The sequence below is a fragment of the Mchenga conophoros genome, linkage group LG7 (assembly GCF_057382185.1).
Source record: "Mchenga conophoros isolate Kocher_MC1m ecotype Shallow Benthic linkage group LG7, M_conophoros_male_GT1.1, whole genome shotgun sequence".
In the NCBI taxonomy this organism is placed as follows: Eukaryota; Metazoa; Chordata; class Actinopteri; order Cichliformes; family Cichlidae; genus Mchenga; species Mchenga conophoros.
Genome location: NC_140532.1, coordinates 56,885,005 through 56,911,835, shown reverse-complemented (window position 1 = coordinate 56,911,835; position 26,831 = coordinate 56,885,005). Strand labels below are relative to the sequence as shown.

Sequence of the window (26,831 nt, the reverse complement as noted above, 5' to 3'; positions counted from 1 at the left end):
TGTGGGTTTTACGGTGGGAGGTGCTTGTGTTCTGTTGTGTATTTTAACAGTTTTCAATAAATAGATACGAGGAGAGCTGCTCTTTGAAGGACTTTGGCTAGAGACAGGTGAGGAGCTTTAAGCTCCACTGCCTGGTTCTGACCAAAGCTTCCTTCGTTAGCGTCTGGGACGCCTGATGAAAGCCCTGGAGCAGAGTGAAGCTGACCCCACCCACTTGAAACGTAAAGGCAAATAGGCGGAGCGGTTAGTGCTACGTTTATGCAGATTTGTGCAGGTAAAATTAGCGTTTGTGCTGCTACGGTTTCTAAGATATAATGATTTTAATTCTTACGGCCTATGCTGTATAACACCAGTGTCTGTGGCAGTGAGTTTCAGCAGCTGTGGAGTTTTGCACGTTTATAGAAGACTGTCCACTTTTCTTAGGCTTGCTGCATATTAAGTTTTATTAGTTTACACTTTAGTAACACAATTTAGTCAGCAGAAAGGTCGATATTTCTTTTGTTACCAGTGCAGAAACGTACGCAAGGTAGGCTAAAGTTCTTTATTTTTTTCTGTGGAAAACTGTGACTTTCATGTGAAGTGATTCATGTATACCTAAATGATTATTATTTTTTACATACCCAGTTTGTCTCTATGATTTTGTTTTGAGTTATATATGTTCATTATTATTAATGTAGCCGTCTTAGAAGAAATAAAGTGTTTGCTTTCATAGGTTGCCACCTACATGTAGAAAATTTTATATTCTACAGCACCTAGGCCAGGGATCTTCAACCTGCGGCTCTAAAGCCACATGTGCCTCTCTGGCCCCTCCACTGTGGCTCTTAAAAGACCAAGTAAGTTATGTTTTGTTATAGAGACAACAAGAAAGGGTTCTGTTAAGTTTGTTTTTTATGAAATATCTGCATTGACTATTCACAGAATGTACAAGGTGCAAAGTGATTTAATGTTTCTTAGCTTCAAAACTGCTTGCTGTAATTTTCAAGTTGGTTGCCCATCTTTCCTAATTTTCAATTTTTATGGAAAGGACTCACTTAGCTTCATTTTAACAAATATTTTTTCCGTTGTAAAGGTTAGATGATTCATTTTACTATAAAATCTAAAGATAAACATTTTTATTGTCATGGTCCTGAGTCTGCCGACTCAGTGTTTTGTGTTTCTTTATGCTTTCGTTTATTCTGAGTATGTATTCTGTTATGATTTGCCATTTGTTAGGTTTCTGTTCTGTGCCTGCCCTGGTCCCACTTCTGTGTTCTGTCTGTCTATGGTGTCACACTGTCTGTTTGTGAATCTGTCTGTTTAGTTCAGTGTCTTGTCTGGTTCTCTGTGTCTGAGTTTCCTGTTTTATTCTGAAGGTCCCCCTCTCATGTGAGTGTGTTCAGATTACGTTTCCCCTGTCCCGTCAGCTCTGATTTCTCCCAGGTGTGTTGCCCTCCTCTCTCTCATCCCCTGATTACTGCTGTCTGTATTTAAGACCTGTGTGTTCTCCTACCTGTGTCTGGTTCGTCTGCATTCCATGGTGTTTCATTCCTCTCGCTGCATCTCTCTGCCCCGCACCCGGTTTCTTATGTTCCCAGGTTTGTTGTTTAGATTTCTTTAGTCATTTGTCATTTCTCACTGCCAGTTCTGTCACCCTATTACTTGTAAATAAACGTCACTTGCATTATGAGTCAACTGCCTGCACTTTGGGTCCTTTTCCCTCCAACACCACACGGCTCGCCTCGACAGCTGTGACATTTATTTACATTTTCATAGCTTAAACGATACAACAACTCAGGTGAAGGTGAATGGGTGTGTAAAAGCAAAAATACATCAGACTGACAAAGAAAAGAGTGTTAAAAGATTTTTAGTTTAGAACTTTAACTTTATATGCAAAACTGAACTTACTGATAACACACATGTACTGAACACATGTAACTGTAATGAACCAAATAAAACAGAAAGTGTTAATCTTTTGTTACCTAGTGGCTACACAAGCCAGGAAGTACCAACGACCGGATTTAGTGTGTGATAGTAATAGGTAAATGAACTTTTTTTTTTTAATTATTTGTTTAAATACACAAACAATACACATATTCTTTCAATTGTGTAATTTAAGTGATCTAGATAGCTCTGTTTTGGAAGTTCAGTTAAAGCTAGAAATGTGTTTTAGAGTTTGTAGGTGCTTTTTGGAGTTTTACGTGCTTTGTCTCTAGGGGCCACCGCATATATTTATATATAAACATATATAAATAAAACCACTTTTTTTTTTTTTTTTTTTTTTTTACATTAGTAATTCCTTTTGTGCATAATTTTATATTATTTTTAATAATAAATTAATTAAAGCAACAAAAAAAACCTGAAAAGCCGGTTCAGAGTCGAAAGAGGCGGCTGTTTTTAGTGATCCGAGCCGAAAGAGCCGGTTCTCCAAAATGAGCCGGAAATTACATTACTAGCATACAGCTGTTGCCACAAACGTCGCACTCGCTTACGTCATTGTCATGAGACACTCTCGCAAATTAATCACGGTTTTAGTAACGCAGCGTGCTTACGGGAAAGTAACAGTAATCTAATTATCGTTTTTGCAATAGTAATCCCTTACTTTACTCGTTACTTGAAAAAAGTAATCGGATTACAGTAACGCGTTGTAACACATTTGATTTCCATGTGTGACAACTGCAAGTGTCCAGAGTGAGGACAGACTGAGGGACCCACTGCTGCACATCATCTGTGAGACTTTGCACCCCTGATGATCCACCAGGACAAACTCAACAGTGTGTGAGGAAGAGGGGGAGGAAGAGCCAGCAGCAGCTGACAGATGGAGAGAATACAGAGACTGTTCCCTGTTTGTGAAGGACTGCTAGAAAAGTTTAAAATAACTAATTGTCTGTCCTGAATCAGTCTTATTAGTTAATGTTCAAATAATTTTATCATTCCAGTGTTCTCAGTGTGGGAGAAAGTACTCAGGGCCTTCAAGTTAAACACTATGAAAGGCAGAAACAAGTTTAATATTCAGAAACCTAAAGTATGTATAAGCAGCAGAATGGACCTAAAAATAAATGTTTGTTTCAGTTCTATGAAGCTTTGAGTATTTTAGATTAGTAGTCCTGCTATGTTTGTTGCATCATGTTGCTGTAATTGTGTATATGCTTTATATATTCTGAGGTAGGTTGATCTATAGTGTTACATCATATTCTATAAGGATGTTATGTGTTTGTGTACTTTCTGCTCAGTTTGACCCATTTAGCAGAAGTCAGCCTGTTTAAGGCTCTGATATCTATTCTGTATTACTTAAAGCAGTTATGTCACATGGTATAATTTTTTCACCTAATAAAGGAATATTTAATATATTGGTCTACTCTTCATTCTATCAGCAACAGTTATTACAGCTCGTACATTTTCTTTTTACACATATATGTAAGCATTGAGCCAAATTTAGTAATGCCAACATACTAAAAGAATATTTGTCTCATATATAATACATCTATAGATACACTGTCAAAGATACTTGTCTTTGAGTGAAGATTTAAGGTGATAGGACATATAAATAAATGCAACTTGAATCTTTGACACAGAGTTCAAGCTCACTGCTGTAATAACTAATAATAATTAATATATTAACTATAATATTGGCCATATTATATTCACATTACCAAAGTGAGATGACTTTAGTCTCGTGAACAACATTAGCTAATTGTTATTTACTAGCTAATCTTAAAATGACTGTTCAGCACAGAAATGAAGCCCAACAATCATGTTTTACAGTCCTCTGGTCATTAAATCACACAGAGCTCACGTAGAAACAAATGAACAAAATACGTTATCCCTCATTCATTTCTGTCAAACAAAGCTGTATGACACGTTTCCAGCGGTTGGTATCACGGTTGCTAGGCAACCTGGTCAGTGCGACCGAGGCTAGACCGTCCCATTTCACAAGCCTACAAGCCTCGCACTTCTGGCCGTAGCGATCTTCGAGTACGCGGCCCTTGAGGACCGTTAAGGCTGTGTACTTTAAGGCTGTAGACCCTGAATTGGGATACAGCCAGGAAGTTACTTTAGCAGAGCTGAAAAGTGCCATAAAAGGTTCATCCATCAGCATGACTGGTATCTGCTCCTTTGTGGAAGGAGGAACAGGATAAGCACTTGGACTGTGACATAACCAATTTACCAAATAGCCAATACCACCTCGTTAAATGTCAATTGGTCACATGGTTTGTTTGTGAAGGTGTGATTCATCCATTTGAAAAAAATCTCTGTTTCCTGTCTTTTATTTGAACACAAACTGTTTCACATTTTACAATGACTCTGATGAAGGCAGTTAGCCGAAATGCGTTGGTCACTTAATAAGGATGTTTATCATTACATTAAAATGTTGCTAGAGTCTCCGCGTCATCTCAAGACATTTTCATCAGTCAATCAATTACACAAATATAAATTTCATAAATATCAGCACCGATTAACAATCATAATAAATGTTTTTAACAGATCAAGTGCAATAAATTTAAGATTACCAAAGGTGATCAAGTTAAATTTTAAATATGTAAAATTAGCATTCTTTATTTGAGAAATTATGAGAATGCAGTTACATGCAGTTACAAGATTTTAGACACCAAATGTAAGATATAGTGCAACAAAATACAGATAAATCATAATCAGTATATATAATTTCACAAAACCTAATTTTAAAAAAAAATTACCCTGTCAATCATATACAATGCTTTTCTTTCCTTCACTTGAGATTTACATAGTACTGAAGAAAAGGCTCCTGTAGGCATGTGTTTTGAATAAATCCTGAATAAATGCAAAAACAACATTTCTCCAAGAAATGAATGTATATGTAATTCACAGGTAATCAGATGTAGCAGTTATCACTTGGTCCTAAAGCTTACAACAGCTATGACATGAAAATGTCATAGCTGTAAGTTCACAATGCGGCATTGTTGTAAAAGCCTCATTGTAAGTTCACAATGCGGCTTTTACAACAATGCTCAAGTGAATGGATTGCTGATGAAGAGTAATTTCCCAAATTATATCCCAAGATTTGTAGGAAGATCTGTAGGTAGGAAGTACAGCAGATTAGGGTATTATTTATTGGCAGATTCCTAAAGTAGGCTCTCACAACCCATTTTCTTACCAAACAGTTAATTAATTTTACTTTTTGTTCTCAGATAATTGGATCTACCAGTTGAAACTACCCTCTTTGTTTGTTTTAATATGGTACTGAAATCCTTACACTGGTTAGAGAAGACACATTACAAGTTCTTAAAGATATATAGGCTCTTCACAAAAAGAGGTTTTAAAACAATACAAAATACAAGCTAACAAGGAGGAAATTGAAAAAATAAATATATAACAGTGTTAAGAGATTTTCTACATTATACAGTATAACCAAATCTCTATAATACAATATAATCAAGTAGGCCTTATATTCTAACCAAGTATGCCTTATATTTTGTGTGTTCATATATTTTCACATAACCAAGCCTATTGTTGAAGAATTACCTAATTAAGTTTATTGTTAAAGAGAACATAATGCATTCCTTACTTAAGTGTCTGAAATGTTTGAGATGTTTGACAGCATGATATAATGATGCATTCTTTCCTATAATGTCTGTGATGTCAGATAAAGCATGATATACTTCTGTATTTTTAATCCCAGTGTGTGAAAGATCAGATAAGCTGATTTAATGTTTAACCTCTTCCCTGACTGTTAAAAAGAGGAAATACTATGTAACCCATTTTTGCCTTATAAATAAAGCAAGTGAGCCTGTGCTCGGTGTGTGTGTCTTCTCAGAGGCATTCACCCGTGCGCACGTTTTCTAATTACACTCTGAGTCGGTCTGCAGTTGTCTCATTTCTCTTGCTTGTGTTTGAACAAATGTCTAAACCCCTGACAAACAGTATTTTTTTAACCCACAACACCAGCTGATATCAGAAAAGGAAAAGCTTAACCTCTAAAGGTCTTAGTACAAAAAAACTGCAGAAGACTTAAATCAGAGCATTAATGGCTAAAAAGCCACAGCAATAGCATAAACTTAAATAAAGATAATAGCTTTTTAGAAAAAAAGAAAATATATCAGTAGTTTTAAGGAATATCCTGTTACAATTTTCTCCAACAAAGAAGGCATGTGTTTTCCAATTTTTTTTCTTTGTTTATTTTTAAGTATGTTGTAAGTAAATGTATTATAAAGTAATAGTGCTTTTGATAGGTTACACTAGGTCATAAGCTTTTCTACTTCAATAAGTACAGAACACTGCCACTACAGACTCAGGCATTACTATATAAAATTGCTTCATCTAGTGATTATATCAAAAATTATACAGATGCGTGGGTGCTACAACATCTTTTAGTTTACTCTGAAGCTTGTAAGGCGGTTAGCAGCATCCACCTTACACAGTTCAACGGGCTGGTTTTCCTGTTGTGAAGTGCTGATGTACCAGCCGCGGAACTTGACAGACTCAAAAGTGGTTAGAGAAATTCCAGTGGTTTTCCTGTAGAAGAGAAATCGGTCCATGTCTCTGTCGGTTAAAATGTCATCATGGTATTGCTGGCAGAAAGAGATGAAAAGAATACGTTTCCCAGTCATTTTTTCATGCATGGAAACACATTTCGTCCCAATGAAAAAGAAAAATGTTTATGGAAAGTTAAAACTGGGACTTAATCATTAGGAAAAATATCCACATTTTGCACTAAAGAGGTATGTGAGGTATGTTCAGACATAGTAAGTCAAAGTTATTGGAGAACTACTCAGAGTAAATAATTTTAAAACCAAATTTTTTATACTGTCCCCTGTATAAGTTGTAATACTAGTAGTAAAAGCCTATAAACATCAACTTAAAGTGTGACATATAAAGTAAAATATTGGACCTATTAAATCCCCATTATAATTTTCAGATAAAAATTATAGGACAGGGTAAGACGGGAGGCTGGAGGCAAGGAGAATTTGTCTATTTAATACTCTCTAAAAAGAAATAAAATGGGATTGCATCATGTGAATTTATATTTACCTCCAGAAACAGCACAACTTTATTATCTTCCATGCGGCAAGACATGTACAGGTTGTTGTTGATAGACAGGACGACAATCAGACCAGGAGAGTCACCAGGAGGGACGGAGAAAGGGATGTACCGGGACATTTTAAAATTCACTAACGTAAGGAAACAAAAAAAGTAAGAACAGGAGCTCGTGTGTAGTTGGAAGACTGAAGTTGTGCAGAATGGCCATTTGTTTTTAGTTGGTAGTGATGGACGGATGGATAACACTCTCTACCTAAAGTCCAACAGGTTAAACATACTTGCTCCAACTACAAGTCTTACATTCAAACACCTGCTTTTACTTAATGAAGTAAACACAGCTGTTCTTTATGGGGGTTAACTTTATTAGATTGTTAAAACTGATGTCACATTTCCAACCTTGAAGCTGAGGGTCATCAGATATAATATCTCTGAAATTCAGCGGAGTAGGACTATAAAGCGGCATGAACCTGAAATACTCAAGTTTAGTACCAGTACGTTAATATACCTGCTTATGTAAATGATTTTGTGTCCTGTTTGTACCTTTGCGGTGGCAATATCCCCCTTGCAGAGTGATGGCCTGCAGCTGTAACTCTCCTGACAGAACAAGATCTTTCTGAGAGTTGTCACACAGTGTCAACGCTTTCTCACTGTTGGCACGCAGGAAGTCCCTTCGTTTTATTCCTTGGGTGGGAGTCCAAACAGTTTCTAAAGAGACAGAGGAAACAAAACAAGGAAAAACAACAAAAATTTCTATTCACCTAAAGCTAAACAAACAGCAGTTTCTGTTTTTCTAAAAAAGAAAAAAAAAAAACAAATACACACACACACAGAAAAAACTAGAAAAATTTGCATTTCCTGCGAAAATGCAGTGTGGATGCTTTAAAGCTGAAGCTGTATGCAAAAACTAGCTGAAAAAGCTGAAAATTTGCAGAAATTGTAAAAACTTTGCAGAAGCAAAGGAACTTTGCTAAAATGGAATAACTTAGCAGAACTGCAATATCTTAGAGGAAACATAATACTTGGCAGAAATGCAATAGCATAGCAGAACTTAGCAGAAATATTGTAACTTACCAGAAACATGATAACTTCTCAAAAATATAAGAATTTAGGAGAAATAGTATAAGATAACAGAAAGAATATATTTAGCCAAAAATACTTAAGCATTACAGAACTATGATTTAGAAAAATAGTACAACAGAGCAGAAATACTGTGATTTACCAGAGACACTGTGATGAACTATGAATATTATAATTTTAAATCAATACTATGTTTTATCACAAATACTATAGTTTGACAGAAATACTATCATTTGGCAGAAATACTATGTTTCAGCACAAATACTCTGGTTTAGCACAAATATTATAACATAGCAGAAATACAATTATATAGCAGAAATGCTATATTTAGAAAGAAAAATATAATATAGTAGAAATAGTATGATTTAGCAGAAATACTACAATATAGCATAATAACAATGATTTAGAAGAATACTATGATTGAGCAGAATAGTAATAACTTAAGTGAAAATACTGGAAAAGTAAGATGACAAGCTGAAAAAAAAAACGGAACATGGTTAAGTTCCCTCAAAACTAATTGTTGTTCACCTGTGAAAAAAAAAAAAGAAATATAAATAAATTTAAAAAACAAGAAGGAATAGCCAACAGATACACACAAAATCAAATATGTATACACAAATGCACAGAGAGAGAGAGAGAGACACACACGGAGGGTCTATGCCAGTCAACCAGTCTGAATATATTATATTTTTTTCCAACAATGAGATGCTGCCCTAAAGAGGGTCTCTCTCTCTCTCATGCATGCACACACACACACACACACACACACACACACAGGGAGAGAGAAGTAAGTTTCTAGGTCAGTCAAGCAGACTGGGAGCTGCTGAATTTGAATCCACCAATCAGAGAGCCTGTGCACTTTTTCCCGCCAAAACTGGTGCACGCAGCACAGAGAGACACAGGATTTTTGCAGTCTATTTCTCATAATGACGACTCCCCTCAAACAAATGACCATAATTTCCTAACCGTAGGGGCTAGAACGGTCATTCTTAGACCGTTTTGTTCAGAAGAGATGGGGGAATCGTCAAGTGTTGACAATTTATCATTAAAATATGAATTATTAAAGATATTTGACTTCTAATGCACCATAACTGAGTAGAGCAAAGCAAAAACTGCCTTGACTTGCCCTCAAACAATGCTTTCTAACTCTAAATCTATTTGGAGTATCAATATCATTCTTTCCCCGTAACAGACAGCAGGCTTTGGCGAACAATCATGGAAATTTTCAGGTCTCTGTGGAAATCCATTAAAAAGATATGGCGAGAGAAAAAAGTGGTTCATTTCCAGAGTTTGAAATCTGAAGAAATCTGAGCGAAGGACGAATTTCCTACCCTCAAACAAGTCTAACTCATTTCAGAACGGTAATAGGTGAGAAAATAATTCTTGAATTGTGAGCGTCAGGAGTGTCTGAAGATATACTGGGACAAGTCTCATGTCTTAACTTTGCTTCGTTAAGGAGATCAAGCGGTGATTTTGAACAAGTTCTCCATTGACTTTCTATGGAGAGTTTTGCGACTTTGTGTTGGTCTGAGGAGATTTGCCAAAATTCTATAAATCCCACAACAATGATAGTGACATTTTCGGAAAGCCAGCAAAAATACCTACGTTTTGATGTATAATTTGTGGAAGTTGAGTGAAAATTGAGCAAGTAGCAAGAAGTTGTTCGGACATGAAGAGAAGACTGCAAAACCTTCAGTGGCACACTGGAAGCCAAGTGCATAGCAACCATAACAACGCATGTATTTTGTGAAAAATCACAATTTTGCAACTGAAAACTTTAAGAGGCATAAAAGTAAAACGGTAAAAGATTTGAAAAAGCTGATTTATACCCGAATAGCCCAATAATTTGAGAACATTTTAAAGTTTGAATGGTTGTTCTACGTGAAAATATGAGGAAGTAGTTAAGTTTCAAAAACAAGCAAATTTTAGCAGAATATATGCTGGATATTTGTGTGGATTGAGTTCCTCTTGGAACTTCCGTACACTTTTTGGCACTTAGGCTACGTTCACACTGCAGGCGAAAGTGCATCAAATCCGATTTTTTTGACCCTACACAGCAAATCCAGCATGTCCAAATTAACACTGTCGGATTTGATTTCAACACTATTAAAGTGTCTATATGGGTCCACACCAGAGATTGTTAATTTAACTCTTTTTGGAGAGTTGGTACGTTAACTCTGATTTAGTGTTAAACACCAAATCTGTCTGGAGTTGATAATTTAACACTTGGTGTTAAGAGTTTATATATTAACTCTCAAAGAGTATTTTAGTTTAACTACGTTATCTTCTAATTCATTCTAAAAAGCGGGAATTTTACTGTTCTGAACTTCTAGAAATTTCTTTTGGAAATAAACATTTACTAAAAAGATGCAATGGTTTTTGAAAAACATTTATTCTGAACTGTGCACCACAATTTCAAAACATTTTCTGAAAGATGTAACAGTATACATGTTCTCACTTTCATTAGAATTTTGTTTATCAAAAGGTCTGACATGGTAAATGCAAATAACAGCATTCTCATCACTTATTTCTTCAATACAATATGCATGTCCTTCATTCATCCCTTTGTGGAACTTCAACGCACTTCTGCTCTCCCCCATATTCCATCTTCACAAGCATATCCTGTGCGGAGATTGAATAAAAATTAGTTGACACTAATTAATGGCATAAATAATCCAGTAAACAATTGCAGCACAGTAAAAAAAAAAAAAAAGGAATCCTCTTTGAGCCATTACTTGTGTAAAGTATTTTCCCAAAAGACAAAGACACAGGCAACAGGTAATACTGAACTAAATGTAAAACCTCAACCTTTTTCATTTTTACCTAAACCGTGTGCACAAAACTCTGGAGAGATCTATGCTAACGTAGAATCCAGTCAGGACGTCAGCTACTGCTGTTTGCTCGTTTTTTTTTTATGGGCGATCGTTTTCAGGCTTCAAGTAGCACCATTATACCAACATTTCACATTCTAGACATTGTTTTAGGTGTATTTGACCAAAAGTTTGACTGAAAATTCACATGCAAGCTTTTTTTCAAGGCTGTGGTATTTGCCCGCAAACAATACCTTTCAGCTAGCTAAAACAGAATATTATGCTATCAGCGAGCAACATGGCTAATGCCTTTCACACAGCTTTGTCTCAACTCCAAAGAGCCACAGAAGTAAAAGCTCATAATAATAATTGAAACAATCTTTGAAAAAATGACTTACCAAGCATGGCAAACAACTCAAATATGTAGAGCAAAATGTTCTGAAACGGCTTCACTTCAGCTTCGATTGCAGCCGTGCTGGGGGCGGAGTCTGTGAATTTACTCTGTTGGTGTCATAGCCCCTGTAGGAGTTCAGAGTTAAGAGGTCAAGAGTTAATGTTTCCATTGTAACACCTCCAGATTTGACAGAGAAACACTCATTTTTAACACTCGATTTTAACTACTATCATTTTACACCTCAGAGTTACATTAAAAGAATGTGACTCTACTTAGAGTAAAATTAACTCTACTTTTGCAAGAAGACTATTAACACCAAAACATTTAACACTTTTGAATTTGCTGTGTATGCGACCCATATCCGATCATGGTATGACAGTGTGAACGGCGCAAATCCGATATTTTCAAATCCGATCTGGGTCACTTTCGTATGTGGTACTGAATCCGATACATATCCGATGTTTCAGAAAGCGACTGCTGTTTGAACAGTCAAGTCGCATTAAATCCGCCTTTTACGTCACCGACACAAGACTGAAGCCAATTATCAGCGCCAGAGAAGCGCCCGAGAAGACATCGCGAACGCTTCCTGGCCATCCAGTGTAGATGTCAGTGAAACTGTTGGGAAGACAACGTAAACATTTTATTTGTACTGTATAATCTGCAGATTCTGACAGAAATCTGCAGCTATCCTTTGAAGCACCGCTCCTCTCTTAAACAGCAATAAGGATCATTATTAGGTTATTTACATTATTATGTAAATAACAAAATAACTTAAAGCAAAAATTGGGAAACGTGAAGTCCGAAGTCTTTATATTAAGGGCCATCAGTCAAACAATACTGTTGGCTCTGGGTCTAAACAGAGCGCGTTGTGTGTGACATCTTCTTTTGCGCATGCGGGCCGCTTTGAGCGTTCACACTAGAGTGCGTTTGCTGTCGCATTTTATTTGTAGTGTGAACGAGCAGACAAAAAAATCGGATTTGATCAAAAAATCGGAATTGAGCATTAAGACCTGCAGTGTGAACGTAGCCTTAACTACTTCCACAATTTTCAGCCAATTTTCACCTTTCAAATTTTAAACTATTCTGCTATTTCTGCTAATGATGGCTATGTCTTTTGGTATTTTTCACTATTATACTTTTTAAAATATTAAGCTTAATTTGTCCCATTGAAATGAATGGGAAACTTCTGCAATTCTGCTAAAATTTGCTTGTTTTTGAAACTTAACTACTTCCTCATATTTTCACGTAGAACAACCATTCAAACTTTAAAATGTTCTCAAATTATTGGGCTATTCAGGTATAAATCAGCTTTTTCAAATCTTTTACCGTTTTACTTTTATCCCTCTTAAAGTTTTGAGTTGCAAAATTGTGATTTTTCACAAAATACATGCGTTGTTATGGTTGCTATGCTCTTGGCTTCCAGTGTGCCACTGAAGGTTTTGCAGTCTTCTCTTCATGTCCGAACAACTTCTTGCTACTTGCTGAATTTTCACTCATTATACATCAAAATGTAGGTATTTTTGCTGGCTTTCAGGAAATGTCACTATCATTGTTGTGGGATTTATAGAATTTTTGCAAATCTCCTCAGACCAACACAAAGTCGCAAAACTCTCCATAGAAAGTCAATGGAGAGTTTGTTCAAAATCACCGCTTTATTTCTGTAATGAGAGGCATATTCGAATCGTCATATCTCCTTAACGAAACAAAGTTAAGACATGAGGCTTGTCCCAGTATATCTTCAGACACTCCTGACGCTCACAATTCAAGAATTTCTTTCTCACCTATTACCGTTCTGAAATGAGTTAGACTTGTTTGAGGGTAGGAAATTCGTCCTTCTTCAGATTTCAAACTCTGGAAATGAACCACTTTTTTCTCTCGTCATAACTTTTTGTTGGATTTCCACAGAGACCTGAAAATTTCCATGACTGTTCGCCAAAGCCTGCTGTCTCTTACGGTGAAAGAATGATATTGATACTCCAAATAGATTTAGAGTTAGAAAGTGTTGTTTGAGGGCAAGTCAAGGCAGTTTTTGCTTCGCCTCTAATCAGTTATGGTGCTTCTTGTTGTGGTCACCTGTTGTCTTCCGGTATTTCAAGCGACCTTTCCTCGATGAGCGGTAATCTGAATTGTCATACTCGAATTGTCATAAGTGTGCTGTCAGCTCATTGGTCACAAAGCAGGAGAGGGGCTGGGAATTATGTTTTCAAACAAAGCGTTAATTCCATTAAAAGTTATAGACTACTTTTGATCCTCACTGTATTACGGGACAAAGTGCGTCCTTTATTAGTTCAATACGGGACGTGTACTTTTGTTTCTAAATACGGGACGATTCCGTATTTTAAGGAACGGTTGGCAACCCTACTTCTAAGCCAACAAGTCATCCATGTCATATATCTCTAAAAATCCATATTTTAATGATAAATTGTCAACACTTGACGATTCCCCCATCTCTTCTGAACAAAACTGTGTAAGAATGACCGTTCTAGCCCCTACGGTTAGGAAATTATGGTCATTTGTTTGAGGGGAATCCTCACTATGAGAAATAGACTACAAAAATCCTGTCTCTGTGCACCTGTTTTGGCGGGAAAAAGTACACAGCCTCTCTGATTGGTGGATTCAAATTTAGCTGCTCCCAGGCTGCTTGACTGACCTAGAAACTTGCTTCTCTCGCCGTGTGTGTGTGTGTGTGTGTGTGTGTGTGCGAGACACACACACACACACACACACACAGAGAGAGAGAGAGAGAGAAAGCCTTTTACAGTATTCTGCAAACTTTTATGATTTTACCAGCTTTTCTAATATGGACCTCACATTCTTGTTAGCACTCCATGGCACAAATACTGTTCCCTTTAGGCTCTGTGTGTATCAATATTTCTCCCACTTTAAAGTATTACTCCTCCATAATTGTATTTCTGTTAAATCAAAGTACTTTTACTACATCTTAGTACTTCTGCTCAATCATAGTATTTCTGCTAAATCATAGTATTTTTGCCAAATCATGGTTTTTGTGCCAAATCATAACATTTGTGTTATGTTATAGTATTACTACTAAGTGGAGGAATTTCTGTCATGTTACAGTATATGTGCTGATTACAGTATTTCTGCTAAATCATACTATTTCTACTATATTATATTTTTCTTTCTAAATATAGCATTTCTGCTATATAATTGTATTTCTGCTATGTTATAATATTTGTGCTAAACCAGAGTATTTGTGCTGAAACATAGTATTTCTGCCAAATGATAGTATTTCTGTCAAATTATAGTATTAATTTAAAATTACAATATTCATACTTCATCACAGTGTCTCTGATAAATCACAGTATTTCTGCTATGTTGTACTTTTTTTTCTAAATCATAGTGTTTCTGTAATGTTCGAGTATTTTTGGCTAAATATATTCTTTCTGTTATCTTATACTATTTCTCCTAAATTTTTGTATTTTTGAGAAGTTATCATGTTTCTGGTAAGTTACAATATTTCTGCTAAGTTCTGCTATGCTATTGCATTTCTGCCAAGTATTATGTTTCCTCTAAGATATTGCAGTTCTGCTAAGTTATTCCATTTTAGCAAAGTTCCTTTGCTTCTGCAAAGTTTTTACAATTTCTGCAAATTTTCAGCTTTTTCAGCTAGTTTCAAGCATCCTCACAGCATTTTCGCAGGAAATGCAAATTTTTCTAGTTGCACTTTAGTTTCAATTATAAATTGATAGCTGTCATTGATGTTTGACATATTAATATAGTAAATGAGCTGCTCCAGCTTGTTCTCAGTAAAGAAAAAAATACATCAGTAATCACATCAGTATGATGTGATCAGTATGCTTAAGCCAGATACTGCTACAAAATTATTTGGCAAACAATAATGTCTGACTTATTTTAATTATTGTTCTTTTGTGAACAAGCAAATGAGGGGAAAAAACACAATGATAATAAGAGTCGTGTTAAATGATAGAATTATATTTATTAAATTGTTGCTTTTAATTTTCAGTGGGACTATGAAAATGAAGCATTTTTTGTACTATTTTTATTTAAAACGTGTTTTTGATCCAATTTTTTTAATAACAGCATTTTGTATGATAACTGTATATAGGGCAGATTTAGTAATCTCCAATTTGACCTGGTGATGGCAGCACTGTCTCATTTTTACAGTGCCTAAATATAGACATTAGTTTACTTATGTGGTTGCCCAGAATATCATGTACCCAAACAAGAGAAATACAATTAAAAGGGCTAAACAGCAGAAATTTTGTATTTCTTCACAGCAGTGTGGTAACTGTGTGGTTTTATTTTTATTATATAAGCCATAAGAGGATTTCTTTTTAACTGTATAACAATATTATTACTTACCTTTCACTACACTGTCTATGATGTTCATGACATCATCATCACTGAGCTTACTGTCACTTTGAGTAAGTGGCTTTTTCATCCTGTTTACCCCCAGCACTAAAAGAGCCACACTCTGCATGGTCCTTCTGTTGTGGGAAACCATCAGCTCCAAACCCTCATTAAGTCTGAAGATCTCACTTTCAACCTCCTGCATAATACAAAGCAGAAAAACAAGAAGTCAGACTTCTGCTGCCGCTTCTCATCCATGCCATACAAAGTTTACAGTGAGACAAAAAAAAAATGCTGCTCAGGACAAGTTACGTAACCTCAACATTGCTCCATAAAAAATGTTATTCTGTACATCTCACTTAGATATATTGTTGCCTATGTACACTTTTTTGTACACAATTTTTGTACACTCTTGCAAGTACAAAAAAATGCCCAAAAGGTTAGACACTGCCCAAAAGAATGTAAAGTTTTGCAACTCTCATAAACCAATATTTCATTTTGAGAATTAACTGAGAAAATGTACCATCTTAAGGAAAAAATATGGTCATTTTGAATTTGATGGCAGCACAATATCTCACCTTCCTTGAAAATGGATAGGAGCATATGTTGCTTTAAAACCTGTGTATACCTTTTAACACTGATGGTATCTTTGCAGATGTTCAAGTCAGTCAGGCCAATTCCATAGACATTAACATGCTCACATACCATCAGAGATGCCGGCTTTTGAAATGGGCGCTAATAAAATGCTATAATAATAATGGATTGGATTTATATAGCGCTTTTCAAGGCACCCAAAGCGCTTTACAATGCCACTATTCATTCACTCTCGCATTCACACACTGGTGGAGGCAAGCTACGGTTGTGCCCCGATCCTGGGTTTTGGCACCACTGTAATAGATCCAAGGCATACCCAACCATATTTTCATGCTTTCCAGCGTACTTTATTCACGGTCAGTAGCGGTTTTTGATAGTAGCGACACGGGCGGTTGCCTGGGGCGGCATCACGCGCATGGGCAAAAAATTAAAATAAAAAAATTGCTCGTACTCATGCTGCCCTGACATCATGCCAGCGCATATTGGGAATGGCATAGGCACCGATCGATTTTCTATCGCCCTCCGTTTGCGAGGTGCGCCTGCTGCTTGCACAGGGAGGAGAGGGCAGGGCGGTGGGGGGATTCTCTGGCTGGCTGGAGCAGCATCTAATAACCAGCTCGCAAAATAAAACAAAATAAAAACAAACTAACGAACACTAAAACACCAGACATTATAATACAGACTTAATAATTTGCACCGATGTTTTTTCGAAATTCTATACGCGAAAAGTGAGCGCGAGAGCCCTCGGTGCGCCTGCTTGCTGCTGAAGTCAAAGTAAACTTTATTGACATCTCCGCTACATACAGTCCAGTATATAGAGAGACAAGACACTTCCGGTATGATGGCGCCTGTGTTTGGCTTTGCCGCTGCCGGTGTTGTGCCAAAAAGTGATTGTCTGCCAGAAACTGATTGCCGTCCGCGGGAGCGCGCGCAGCTGCTTAAAGCTGTAGCGCCCGGATTACTTGCGTTGCCAGCTACTTCCGTGCAACTGATATAACGGGCGGGGGGGGGGGGGGGCAAACCAACACATTTATGCCTTTGTTATTAGGCAAAGGTATGCATTTATGAAACTTCAACGTTTCTTGTAACTGAATTATGACGCTTTTCAGAACGTTGCTTTCGGTGTGTAGCGCAGTCACGAATGACTACACGCATCACGATGGAATAATTAATGCCTACAGGTTTAGTATGTCTACTCTCGTTGTTCATATTTGTTATAAGACTGTCGAATAGTAGTTAAAACAATAAAGACCATTTGTGCCAGTATCACCATGACTCTTTCTTGTTTGTTCAGAATAACGACTGAGAACATGGCATTTTAGCGCTACCAAAAAGTGATTGTGGCCTATAACTCGTCACTGAAACAATATTTCTGCTTCAAACTTGGCGGATGTCATTCAGAAGGGTCATATGCCAAATATTACATCTCAAACAGTCCCTTAGAACTGCTGGATAACCTGTAAAGGAACATTAACATTGATAATATGCCATTTTCAGCCTGCCAAAAAGTGATTGTGGCCTATATCCTGTCACTGAAGCAATGTTTCTGCTTCAAACTTGGTGGATGTCATTCAGAAGGGTCCTATGTGACATATTATATCTCAAACACTCTCCAAGAACTGCTGAAAAACTTTTAAAATAACATTAATACCGATAATATCTCATTTTCAACCTGCCAAAAAGTGATTGTGGCCTATATCCTGTCACTGAAGCAATGTTTCTGCTTCAAACTTGTTGGGTATCATCCAAAAGGATGATATGTGGCACATCATATCCCAAACAGTCCCTTAGAACTGCTGGATAACCCGTAAAGGAACATTAACATTGATAATATGCCATTTTCAGCCTGCCAAAAAGTGATTGCCGCCTATATCTTGTCACTGAAACAATATTTATTACGCACATAATGACATGACATTTCTTTTTAAAAATAAAAATAAAAAACTTTTAGATTGTATACATTGTCTTATCTAAATATAAGTATAATTTCACGTTTTGGAAAGTTTTCATTCATTCTTTAATAAAATATTTCTGATGTTTTAGAATATTACTTTTTCTTTTCCCTTTAAAAAATGTTTTTCCGATTTAAATTTACTCAACATCCTGTTGTTTTGCTTAGAGCTCAATTGGTAGGCCTAAAGTGCTTCAATTAGCCGAGTGTAAGAAAAGCGTTACAGAGTCATGGACCCCACTCTTTATTCCGATATCCTGTCGTTTAAAACCAATGGAACCTTGCCTAGTGGGTTTTCCACCACACAAAAGTGCAATTTTCGTCGAAAGGCAAAGAACTTTGAGGTTCAAGGTGAGTTTGTCGAATGTTTTACGTAATTTTTTAGCTTTCCACTGTTTGCCAAATTTGAGTTTAATTAACAGCTGCGCACAACAGCGAACAAAAGTAGGGCATCCTAGTTACATCTCTTGAGGAATACATAATTTTCAGCAGAATGTGTCACATATGATCCTTCTGAATGACATCAGTCAAGTTTGAAGTAGAAATATTGTTTCAGTGACAAGTTATGGTCCACAATCACTTTTTGGCAGGCTGAAAATGGCATATTATAGGTATTATTGTCCCTTTAAAAGTTATTCAGCAGTTCTAAGGGACTGGTGGAGATATAATATTTGACATATGACCCATCTGAATGACTTCCAGCAAGTCTGAAGCAGAAATATTGTTTCAGTGACAAGTTATGGTCCACAATCACTTTTTGGCAGGTCGAAAATGGCATGTTATGGGTATTAATGGTCCTTTAATAGTTATTCAACAGTCCTTAGAGACTGTTTGAGATATAATGTGTCACATGTAACCCTTTTGGATGATATCCAACAAGTTTGATGCAGAAATATTGTTTCAGTGACAAGATATAGGCGGCAATCACTTTTTGGCAGGTTGAAAATTGCATATTATCAATGTTAATGTTCCTTTACGGGTTATCCAGCAGTTCTAAGGGACTGTTTGGGATATGATGTGCCACATATCATCCTTTTGGATGATACCCAACAAGTTTGAAGCAGAAACATTGCTTCAGTGACAGGATATAGGCCACAATCACTTTTTGGCAGGCTGAAAATGGCATATTATCAATGTTAATGTTCCTTTACAGGTTATCCAGCAGTTCTAAGGGAGTGTTTGAGATATAATATGTCACATAGGACCCTTCAGAATGACATGCAGCAAGTTTGAAGCAGAAATAGTATTTCATTAACTAGATATAGGCCACAATCACTTTTTGGCAGGTTGAAAATGAGATATTATCGGTATTAATGTTATTTTAAAAGTTTTTCAGCAGTTCTTGGAGAGTGTTTGAGATATAATATGTCACATAGGACCCTTCTGAATGACATCCACCAAGTTTGAAGCAGAAACATTGCTTCAGTGACAGGATATAGGCCACAATCACTTTTTGGCAGGCTGAAAATGGCATATTATCAATGTTAATGTTCCTTTACAGGTTATCCAGCAGTTCTAAGGGACTGTTTGAGATGTAATATTTGGCATATGACCCTTCTGAATGACATCCGCCAAGTTTGAAGCAGAAATATTGTTTCAGTGACGAGTTATAGGCCACAATCACTTTTTGGTAGCGCTAAAATGCCATGTTCTCAGTCGTTATTCTGAACAAACAAGAAAGAGTCATGGTGATACTGGCACAAATGGTCTTTATTGTTTTAACTACTATTCGACAGTCTTATAACAAATATGAACAACGAGAGTAGACATACTAAACCTGTAGGCATTAATTATTCCATCGTGATGCGTGTAGTCATTCGTGACTGCGCTACACACCGAAAGCAACGTTCTGAAAAGCGTCATAATTCAGTTACAAGAAACGTTGAAGTTTCATAAATGCATACCTTTGCCTAATAACAAAGGCATAAATGTGTTGGTCTGCCCCCCCCCCCGCCCGTTATATCAGTTGCACGGAAGTAGCTGGCAACGCAAGTAATCCGGGCGCTACAGCTTTAAGCAGCTGCGCGCGCTCCCGCGGACGGCAATCAGTTTCTGGCAGACAATCACTTTTTGGCACAACACCGGCCGTGGTTTCTCTGTGCTGTTTTTTTCGGCCTTTTTGCTTTCGCTTTTTGTCACTAATGTGTTGGCTGCCCTTGTCTATGATCGCCTGACGCTATTATCCATCCGATCCTCTATGATAAGTCAAGATGCCTTATCCTCCTGCGGTATTTTCCATCCTCCGCTGCCGACACCGGTGTCTGGATCTTCGTTAGGTGTCATCAGTGGCGCCTTTCTGTGTCCGCGCAAGTCACGGAGAAGGAGAGGAAAAAGAGCAGGTGTCCAGGTAAAACTCAGACTGTTCTGGAAGCGGGGACTAACTGTGCCTGGATCTATGAGACGGCGCTACCTCAGGAGTGTTCATCCAGACTCTCCTGTTGTTTGGCCTTCCATCCCCGCGGTGAGTGGAATTTATGAACGTCGCGGATCAAACTCTCTGTTTCTTCGTCCCCTAAATCGGGCCGCTTCTGTTAATAATATGTCTTCTACTTCGCTGAGAGTGGCGCTTTTCAACGCTCGATCAATGACTAATAAAACGTTCCTGCTGAACGATTTTATTCTTTCCAAGAAACTGGACTTCTTATTTCTAACCGAAACCTGGCAGCGCGATGGTGACTTTTCATCCTTCATTGAACTCTGTCCGAGTGGGTACTCATTCATCAGCCAGCCTCGGACGTCGGGTCGAGGAGGAGGTGTCGCTGCGGTGTTTGGAAGCCGGTTTTACTGTCGCGCAGTGTTGGTCGGACATTTTTCATCCTTTGAACTACAGCTGGTTAGAATTGGAAATAAAGATCCATTTTACTGCGCTGTAGTGTATCGTCCACCTGGCCTAAACACTATGTTTTTAAAGGAGTTCAGTGACTTTTTATCCTCGACTTTGAAGCTGTCCAGACTGGTTATAGTCGGGGATTTTAATATACACGTTGATGATGACTCTGGCCTCTTTGCCAGAGGTTTCCTTAGCGTCATGGATTCTTTTCATTTTACTCAGCATGTGTCTGGTCCCACACACACCAAAGGACACACCACTGGACCTTGTTTTTACTTTAGGTTTAAACATTGATTTTATTTGTACTGAGGACATTTTTATTTCGGATCATCATTGTATTCTTTTTAATCTGTCTTTTCATTTGTCCTTCTCTCCTATTCGACACGTGGTTAGCTCTCGCATCTTAACTTCCTCTAGTGCTGTTAAATTTTCCGATGCTTTTAATTTAGTTTTATCTCCCTATAATGATGTTCATTTTTTAACAAATCTTTTTAATAATCATTGTTGTTAGGTATTTTAGTACCATGGGAGCATTTACTGGATATTGTTTTATAGTGACATTATGCAGGAAAACTCTGTCATTCAATAAGGCCCCTTTTGTTTTAGTTATTTTTCTCTTTGACCCAAGAATTGATGTGTGAGAATCACAGGCTGGTACAAGGTTGAAATACCACAGAGATCACTCCCTCAGCTACATTAGTTTCTTAATCTTTTAGGAGACGCCTGTTGAAGGCCAAATGGTTTGTTTCAGATTTCACTAATGAAAGAACTCTTCGTTTTGTGCCTTGAAAATATGTCGCTGAGATAATCACAATTGTAGCTGAACTAATAAACTACACAAAGGATGCTTCTTCACCCAAGGGCAGGAAGACGCTGCCTTATCTTGGTCTGTACTGGTTTAAACTGATAATCTGCTGTCTCATGAATTTTACCCTCTATATAAACTGTTGTACTTGTGAATAAAGTTGAGTCACTTTGGGAAGACAATCTAAAGCAGTCTCTGTTTTCTTGTTCTCCCAAGCTGCTCCCGAGCTGCTCGTACTAACACGCTGAATGGCATGCTTGAATATTACTTGAGAATATATTTGACTGTGTTACAGACTAAGGGACATTCTCTGCTGATAGGTGAAGGTACATTCTCTGCTGATAGACGTCCACGCCTCGGAGGAAGCCGATCCACGGAGTAGGCCCTGGAAACAGTTTCCTTCAATTGTCTTTGTATTTTAGACAATGTTTGTCCTGTCAAAGTTTGACTAGCTCCGGTTTCAAAGTCGTCTCCCTGGTTAGATGACAGCATTCGCTTCTTAAAGCGTTGCTGCCGTAAGGTTGAGCGTTTATGGAGGAAAACGCGTTTGCATGTCCATCTCCTTTATCTAAAGGAACTTTTAGTCTCTTTTAACACTTTAGTTCGAGATGCGAGGGCGGCCTATTTCTCAGACTTAGTGTCTAAGGTACTATTCGACACCATTAGTGATATTGTTGCTCCTGCTCCACCTGCTGTCCCAATTTCATCAAATGAAGATTGTGAAAAATTTCTTTCTTTCTTCGTTGAAAAAGTCAGTAACGTGAGGAACAGTATCTCTCCTTCTGTGTCTCTCTTGTCTGCTCCAACTCAAGCTAGGCCTGTAATTTTAGAAAGATTTTTACCTGTGTCCTTACCTGAGCTGGTCAAGTTGGTTAATTCAATGAAAGCATCCTCCTGCTCTCTTGATATTTTACCTGGATCTTTGTTTAAAAATGTCTTTCAGTCTATTGGTCCCTGTGTGCTCACAATTATTAATACCTCACTGGTTTCTGGTCAGGTCCCTGTTTATTGTAAGAATGCTGTTATTCACCCACTGTTAAAAAAACCTAAGCTTGATGCTTCTCTTCTCAGTAGCTACAGACCGATTTCAAAATTACCGTTCATTTCTAAGATTTTAGAAAAGGTTGTGGCTAAGCAGCTTATAGCTGTTCTAGATGAATACAGCATTCTGGATAAATTCCAATCTGGCTTTCGTAGAGCTCACTCTACTGAAACTACACTTCTTAGAGTCTCCAACGACATTTTAATGAGATGTGATGCAGGAGAATGCTCCGTTCTGTTGATGTTGGACCTGACCTCCGCCTTTGATACTGTGGACCATCATATTCTGCTAGATAGGCTGAGAGACTGGGTGGGTATATCAGGGGCTGCTTTGGACTGGTTTGAATCCTATTTGCATGAACGATCCTTTTCTGTGGCTACCTCTAAGTACAGTTCCTCTTCTACTTTTCTTGCCTATGGTGTGCCACAAGGTTCAGTTTTGGGGCCTTTATTGTTCTTACTGTATTTACTTCCTCTTCAACACTTATTGAGCACTTTTAAGGACATTTCGTATCACTGCTATGCTGATGATATTCAGGTATATATCTCCTTTAAGCCCCATGATGTTTCCAAGCTACAAATTTTGCACAAGTGCATAGACTCCATTAGATGTTGGATGGCTGGAAACTTTCTTCAACTAAATGAGGAGAAGACTGAAGTTCTTGTTTGTGCTCCTAAAACTTTTGTACCTAGTGTTATGGAAAACTTGGGTCCACTTGCTACATTTGCAAAACCGTCTATCTGGTGTTAGTATTGACTCAGCTCTGACTTTGGATGCCCATGTAAAATCTTTGGTTCGCTCCTGTTTTTATCATTTGAGAAACATTGCTAAGCTGAGTCCCATTGTATCGCGCTCCGAATTAGAAATTGTCATTCATGCATTTGTTTCATCTCGTCTGGACTACTGTAATTCTTTGTTTACTTGTTTATGTAAAGCCTCTTTGGATCGTCTGCAAGTTGTTCAGAATGCTGCTGCAAAGCTTCTGACCAAGTCCTCCAAGTTTTCCCATGTCACATCCCTGCTGATTCAGCTGCACTGGCTCCCCGTTAAATTCAGGATCCAGTTTAAGGTTTTTACCTTGACTTTCAGGGCCCTGCATGGACAAGCACCAACATATATAAGTGAACTTTTGCATCCATACATTCCCAGCAGGTCCCTGAGGTCATGTGACCAGGGCTTGCTTGCTGCGACAAAAGGCGACAAAGCTTTTGGAACTGTGGCCCCCAGATTGTGGAACCTCCCTTTGAGCCTGAGATCTGTGGACTCAGTGGTCACTTTTAAAAAACAGCTAAAAACCCATCTTTTTAAACTTGCTTTTAGTTGATTTTTATTTTTAGGTTTTAGCTTCTGTGAAGCACTTTGTGATTTTTATCTTGAAAGGTGCTATATAAATAAAGTTTTACTTGCTTACAAGACGACGAGGCTCCAGTTACAGCAGTGCAATTAAACAAACAAGAAGAGTAAGAAAATAAATATACACTTTAGGACTATTGCCCCCGCGATAAAGGGATCAATAACAATTTAAAATTCATAATTTACAGTTTGATGATTTAAAATCTCACACACAACCCGTCGAAAGGGGAGGAGAGCCCTGCTGCTTCCAAGTAGACCACATTTCATTCATAATGTTGTAAATCCAAGCCCATTATGTATTCATGATTGGAATCCTGGGTTGTGCGAAATCCTCGAAATAAACCCTAGACAAAATGAACTAAGGTGTAGGTTTATTAGGTTATGTTGGGGTGATCCCTGAGTTGGGGGATGGGTGTTCATACTGTAGTGTAAAATTAAAACCAATGGAAGATGGACAAGAAAAGTTCAAAGCCATCATGTCTTCAGTTTAGAAAAAAGAAAAAAGAAGAGGAGGAGAAACGCGCAAAAGATACAGGTAACCAGATGTGTCATTGGATCATGGCAAGTCATGTATCCTGAAACAATCAGAATCAGAATACTTTATTAATCCCTAAGGAAATGTGGGTTGCTCCAAGAAGAAATGGTAAAAATAGTAACAGTAACAGACTAAACTCCAAACAATACATTATGTTACAGATTTTAATATTAATTAGTCATTGTCAATTGTTGATTTGTTCTATTCTCATTGTATGATGAATTATGATGGCTGTTTGGTGGCTGTTTGCATACTATGCAGACTCTCTCTCTCTTCATATGTGTGTGTTTCTCTGGTGAAATTCAGTATGGTTCCGACAACAGTTTTATGTTAATGCATAATCCTTAATATGTTTTATGTGTGTGTGTGTGTGTGTGTGTGTGTGTGTGTTTGTTTGGCGGGGGGGGGGGGGGGGGGGGCAGAGGGAGTGTTCGCCCTGGGCGCCAAACAGGCTAGGACCGCCACTGTTCACGGTCTTTGTTTTACAGACACGGCTGCAGCTTTTTAGCTTGCAGCCGAACATACACACCAACTAAAACAACACAGTCAGGACCCAGCAAAGACTTGAATGCAGGGGAAGTGTGATGAGCTGATGCAGTTTCGGTGTATCAGCCAGATACGGTGCTACAGACCACACCCTGCCACACGTTTTTAGCCTTTGCTTCCCTTGACCCAATTTTTTTTGGAACATTTTACTGGCATCAAATTCAAAATAAGATGATATTTTTCATGAAATAGTAAAATTTGTTTAAAAACTCCATTTAAATTAAATGTTATTGAATGTATGTGTGTGTGACAGTGTAAAGATATTAGATGAAAAAGTTATGGAAGGGAAAAATCTTACCTTCATGTCAAAGCAGGCAGATTCAATTCCTTCTTCAGGTGAGCTGAAATATGAAATAAAACATTTTTAAGACACTGAATGGAATAAAAACACGTATAACTGTATATAATTATCAATATCAGCCTACATACCTATATACACAAATGTCTGTTGTAATGTGAACACCATGCTTTGTCAAGCAATGTATTTAGACACAGAATGCAAGTACAATATGATTACAGTGAGGGAATGGGAAACGAAACATGCTGCCAGACTGGAGCTGTTCCCTTTTCACAAACAATAACCCAGGATGTAACTCTATAATTGCAAATGCTTTTGGGAAACTCCACCCTTAGCTACTGGTTTGAGATCAAAAGCATAAAACATTTAGAATTTTACTTAACATATCCATAATCACGTAAAAATCACATTATGTTGTTATGATAGTTTTAGTAAAAGCATTAGCTTTTGGCTTAAATTTAAAATAAATTTAACTGAATAGAACTTCTTGTACTTACCAGTCCAGAGCTTGAGAGAGATCAAAATCACACATAGTTGCGAAGTAAATTGCTGAATTGGGATTTTTTTTTTAAGTTCTCTGTCCAGGTTTTGCGAGCGTTTTAAGTAATTAGTGTCACTTGTTGCACTGCAAGTTGAATGACAGTCCTGTGTGTGAGCAGCTTCCTTTATGCGGCTAGAGGTGGACCTTCTTTCTTTATGTCATCAGAAACCACACTGCTGCAATTTTGTTACAGGGGAAATGGAAAGAATATGCTCTCTGCCTAATGCTACTCATTTCTAGACACACAGTGAGGAGGAAAAAGTTGCATTAATTCAGGTGAAAGGTTGATGTTTTTTTCCCCATTTTACACAACTATTTAAACAAAACTAGAGGAAAAAATCCATAACTTAATGTTTGTGGGACTTTTGATGTCTACTAAAAATGTGTCTAAAAATGTGAAAAAGGGTTTCCCCCTTCCCGATTTCCTATTTTTTGTATGTTTGTCACACTTGTTTGACAAACATTGCTCATATATGTATATGTATATACATATATACATATACATATACATATATATACATATACATATATACATACACATATACACACACACACATATATATATACACACACATATATACACTCAACAAAAATATAAACGCAACACCATTGTTACTGCTCCCATTCCCCATGGGATGGACGTAGAGACCTAAAATTCATTCCAGATACACAATATAACCATCCCTCCCAAACAGTGGTCACAAATCAGTCCAAATGTGTGGTAGTGGGC

General features: G+C 37.4%; 2 protein-coding genes across 3 annotated transcripts; one reads left to right on the top strand and one right to left on the bottom strand.

Annotated features, from left to right (window-relative positions):
- Window positions 1-4,232: 4,232 nt before the first annotated feature.
- On the bottom strand, window positions 4,233-26,538 carry LOC146571254 (interleukin-1 beta-like). 2 transcript variants are annotated; one of them, XM_085280391.1, is made up of 6 exons: window positions 26,058-26,538; window positions 25,561-25,603; window positions 15,619-15,805; window positions 7,534-7,698; window positions 6,985-7,124; window positions 4,233-6,524 (listed from the first exon to the last, which is right to left on the bottom strand). In XM_085280391.1, the coding sequence occupies exons 1-6, from the start codon at window positions 26,090-26,092 to the stop codon at window positions 6,324-6,326; spliced, it is 771 nt and encodes a 256-aa protein (XP_085136517.1). In that variant the 5' UTR covers window positions 26,093-26,538; the 3' UTR covers window positions 4,233-6,323. The 2 variants fall into 2 exon arrangements, with proteins under 2 accessions (XP_085136517.1, XP_085136518.1); XM_085280392.1 differs by lacking the exons at window positions 25,561-25,603; window positions 26,058-26,538 and adding an exon at window positions 16,547-16,931.
- Window positions 20,095-21,974, top strand: LOC146571255 (uncharacterized). Its single transcript, XM_085280390.1, has one exon. It carries the CDS (start codon window positions 20,349-20,351, stop codon window positions 21,273-21,275), a length of 927 nt encoding a protein of 308 aa, XP_085136516.1. The 5' UTR covers window positions 20,095-20,348; the 3' UTR covers window positions 21,276-21,974.
- Window positions 26,539-26,831: the final 293 nt, after the last annotated feature.

Bases quoted from the DNA above. Each gene is read 5' to 3' on its own strand.
- LOC146571255 (XM_085280390.1), top strand. From the start codon at position 20,349: ATGATAAGTCAAGATGCCTTATCCTCCTGCGGTATTTTCCATCCTCCG.
- LOC146571254 (XM_085280391.1), bottom strand. From the start codon at position 26,092: ATGTGTGATTTTGATCTCTCTCAAGCTCTGGACTG. The intron at 7,125-7,533 runs GTACAAACAGGA...TCCTTACGTTAG, and splicing joins GGGATATTGCCACCGCAAAG to TGAATTTTAAAATGTCCCGG. The intron at 6,525-6,984 runs GTAAATATAAAT...TCTTTCTGCCAG, and splicing joins AAGTTGTGCTGTTTCTGGAG to CAATACCATGATGACATTTT.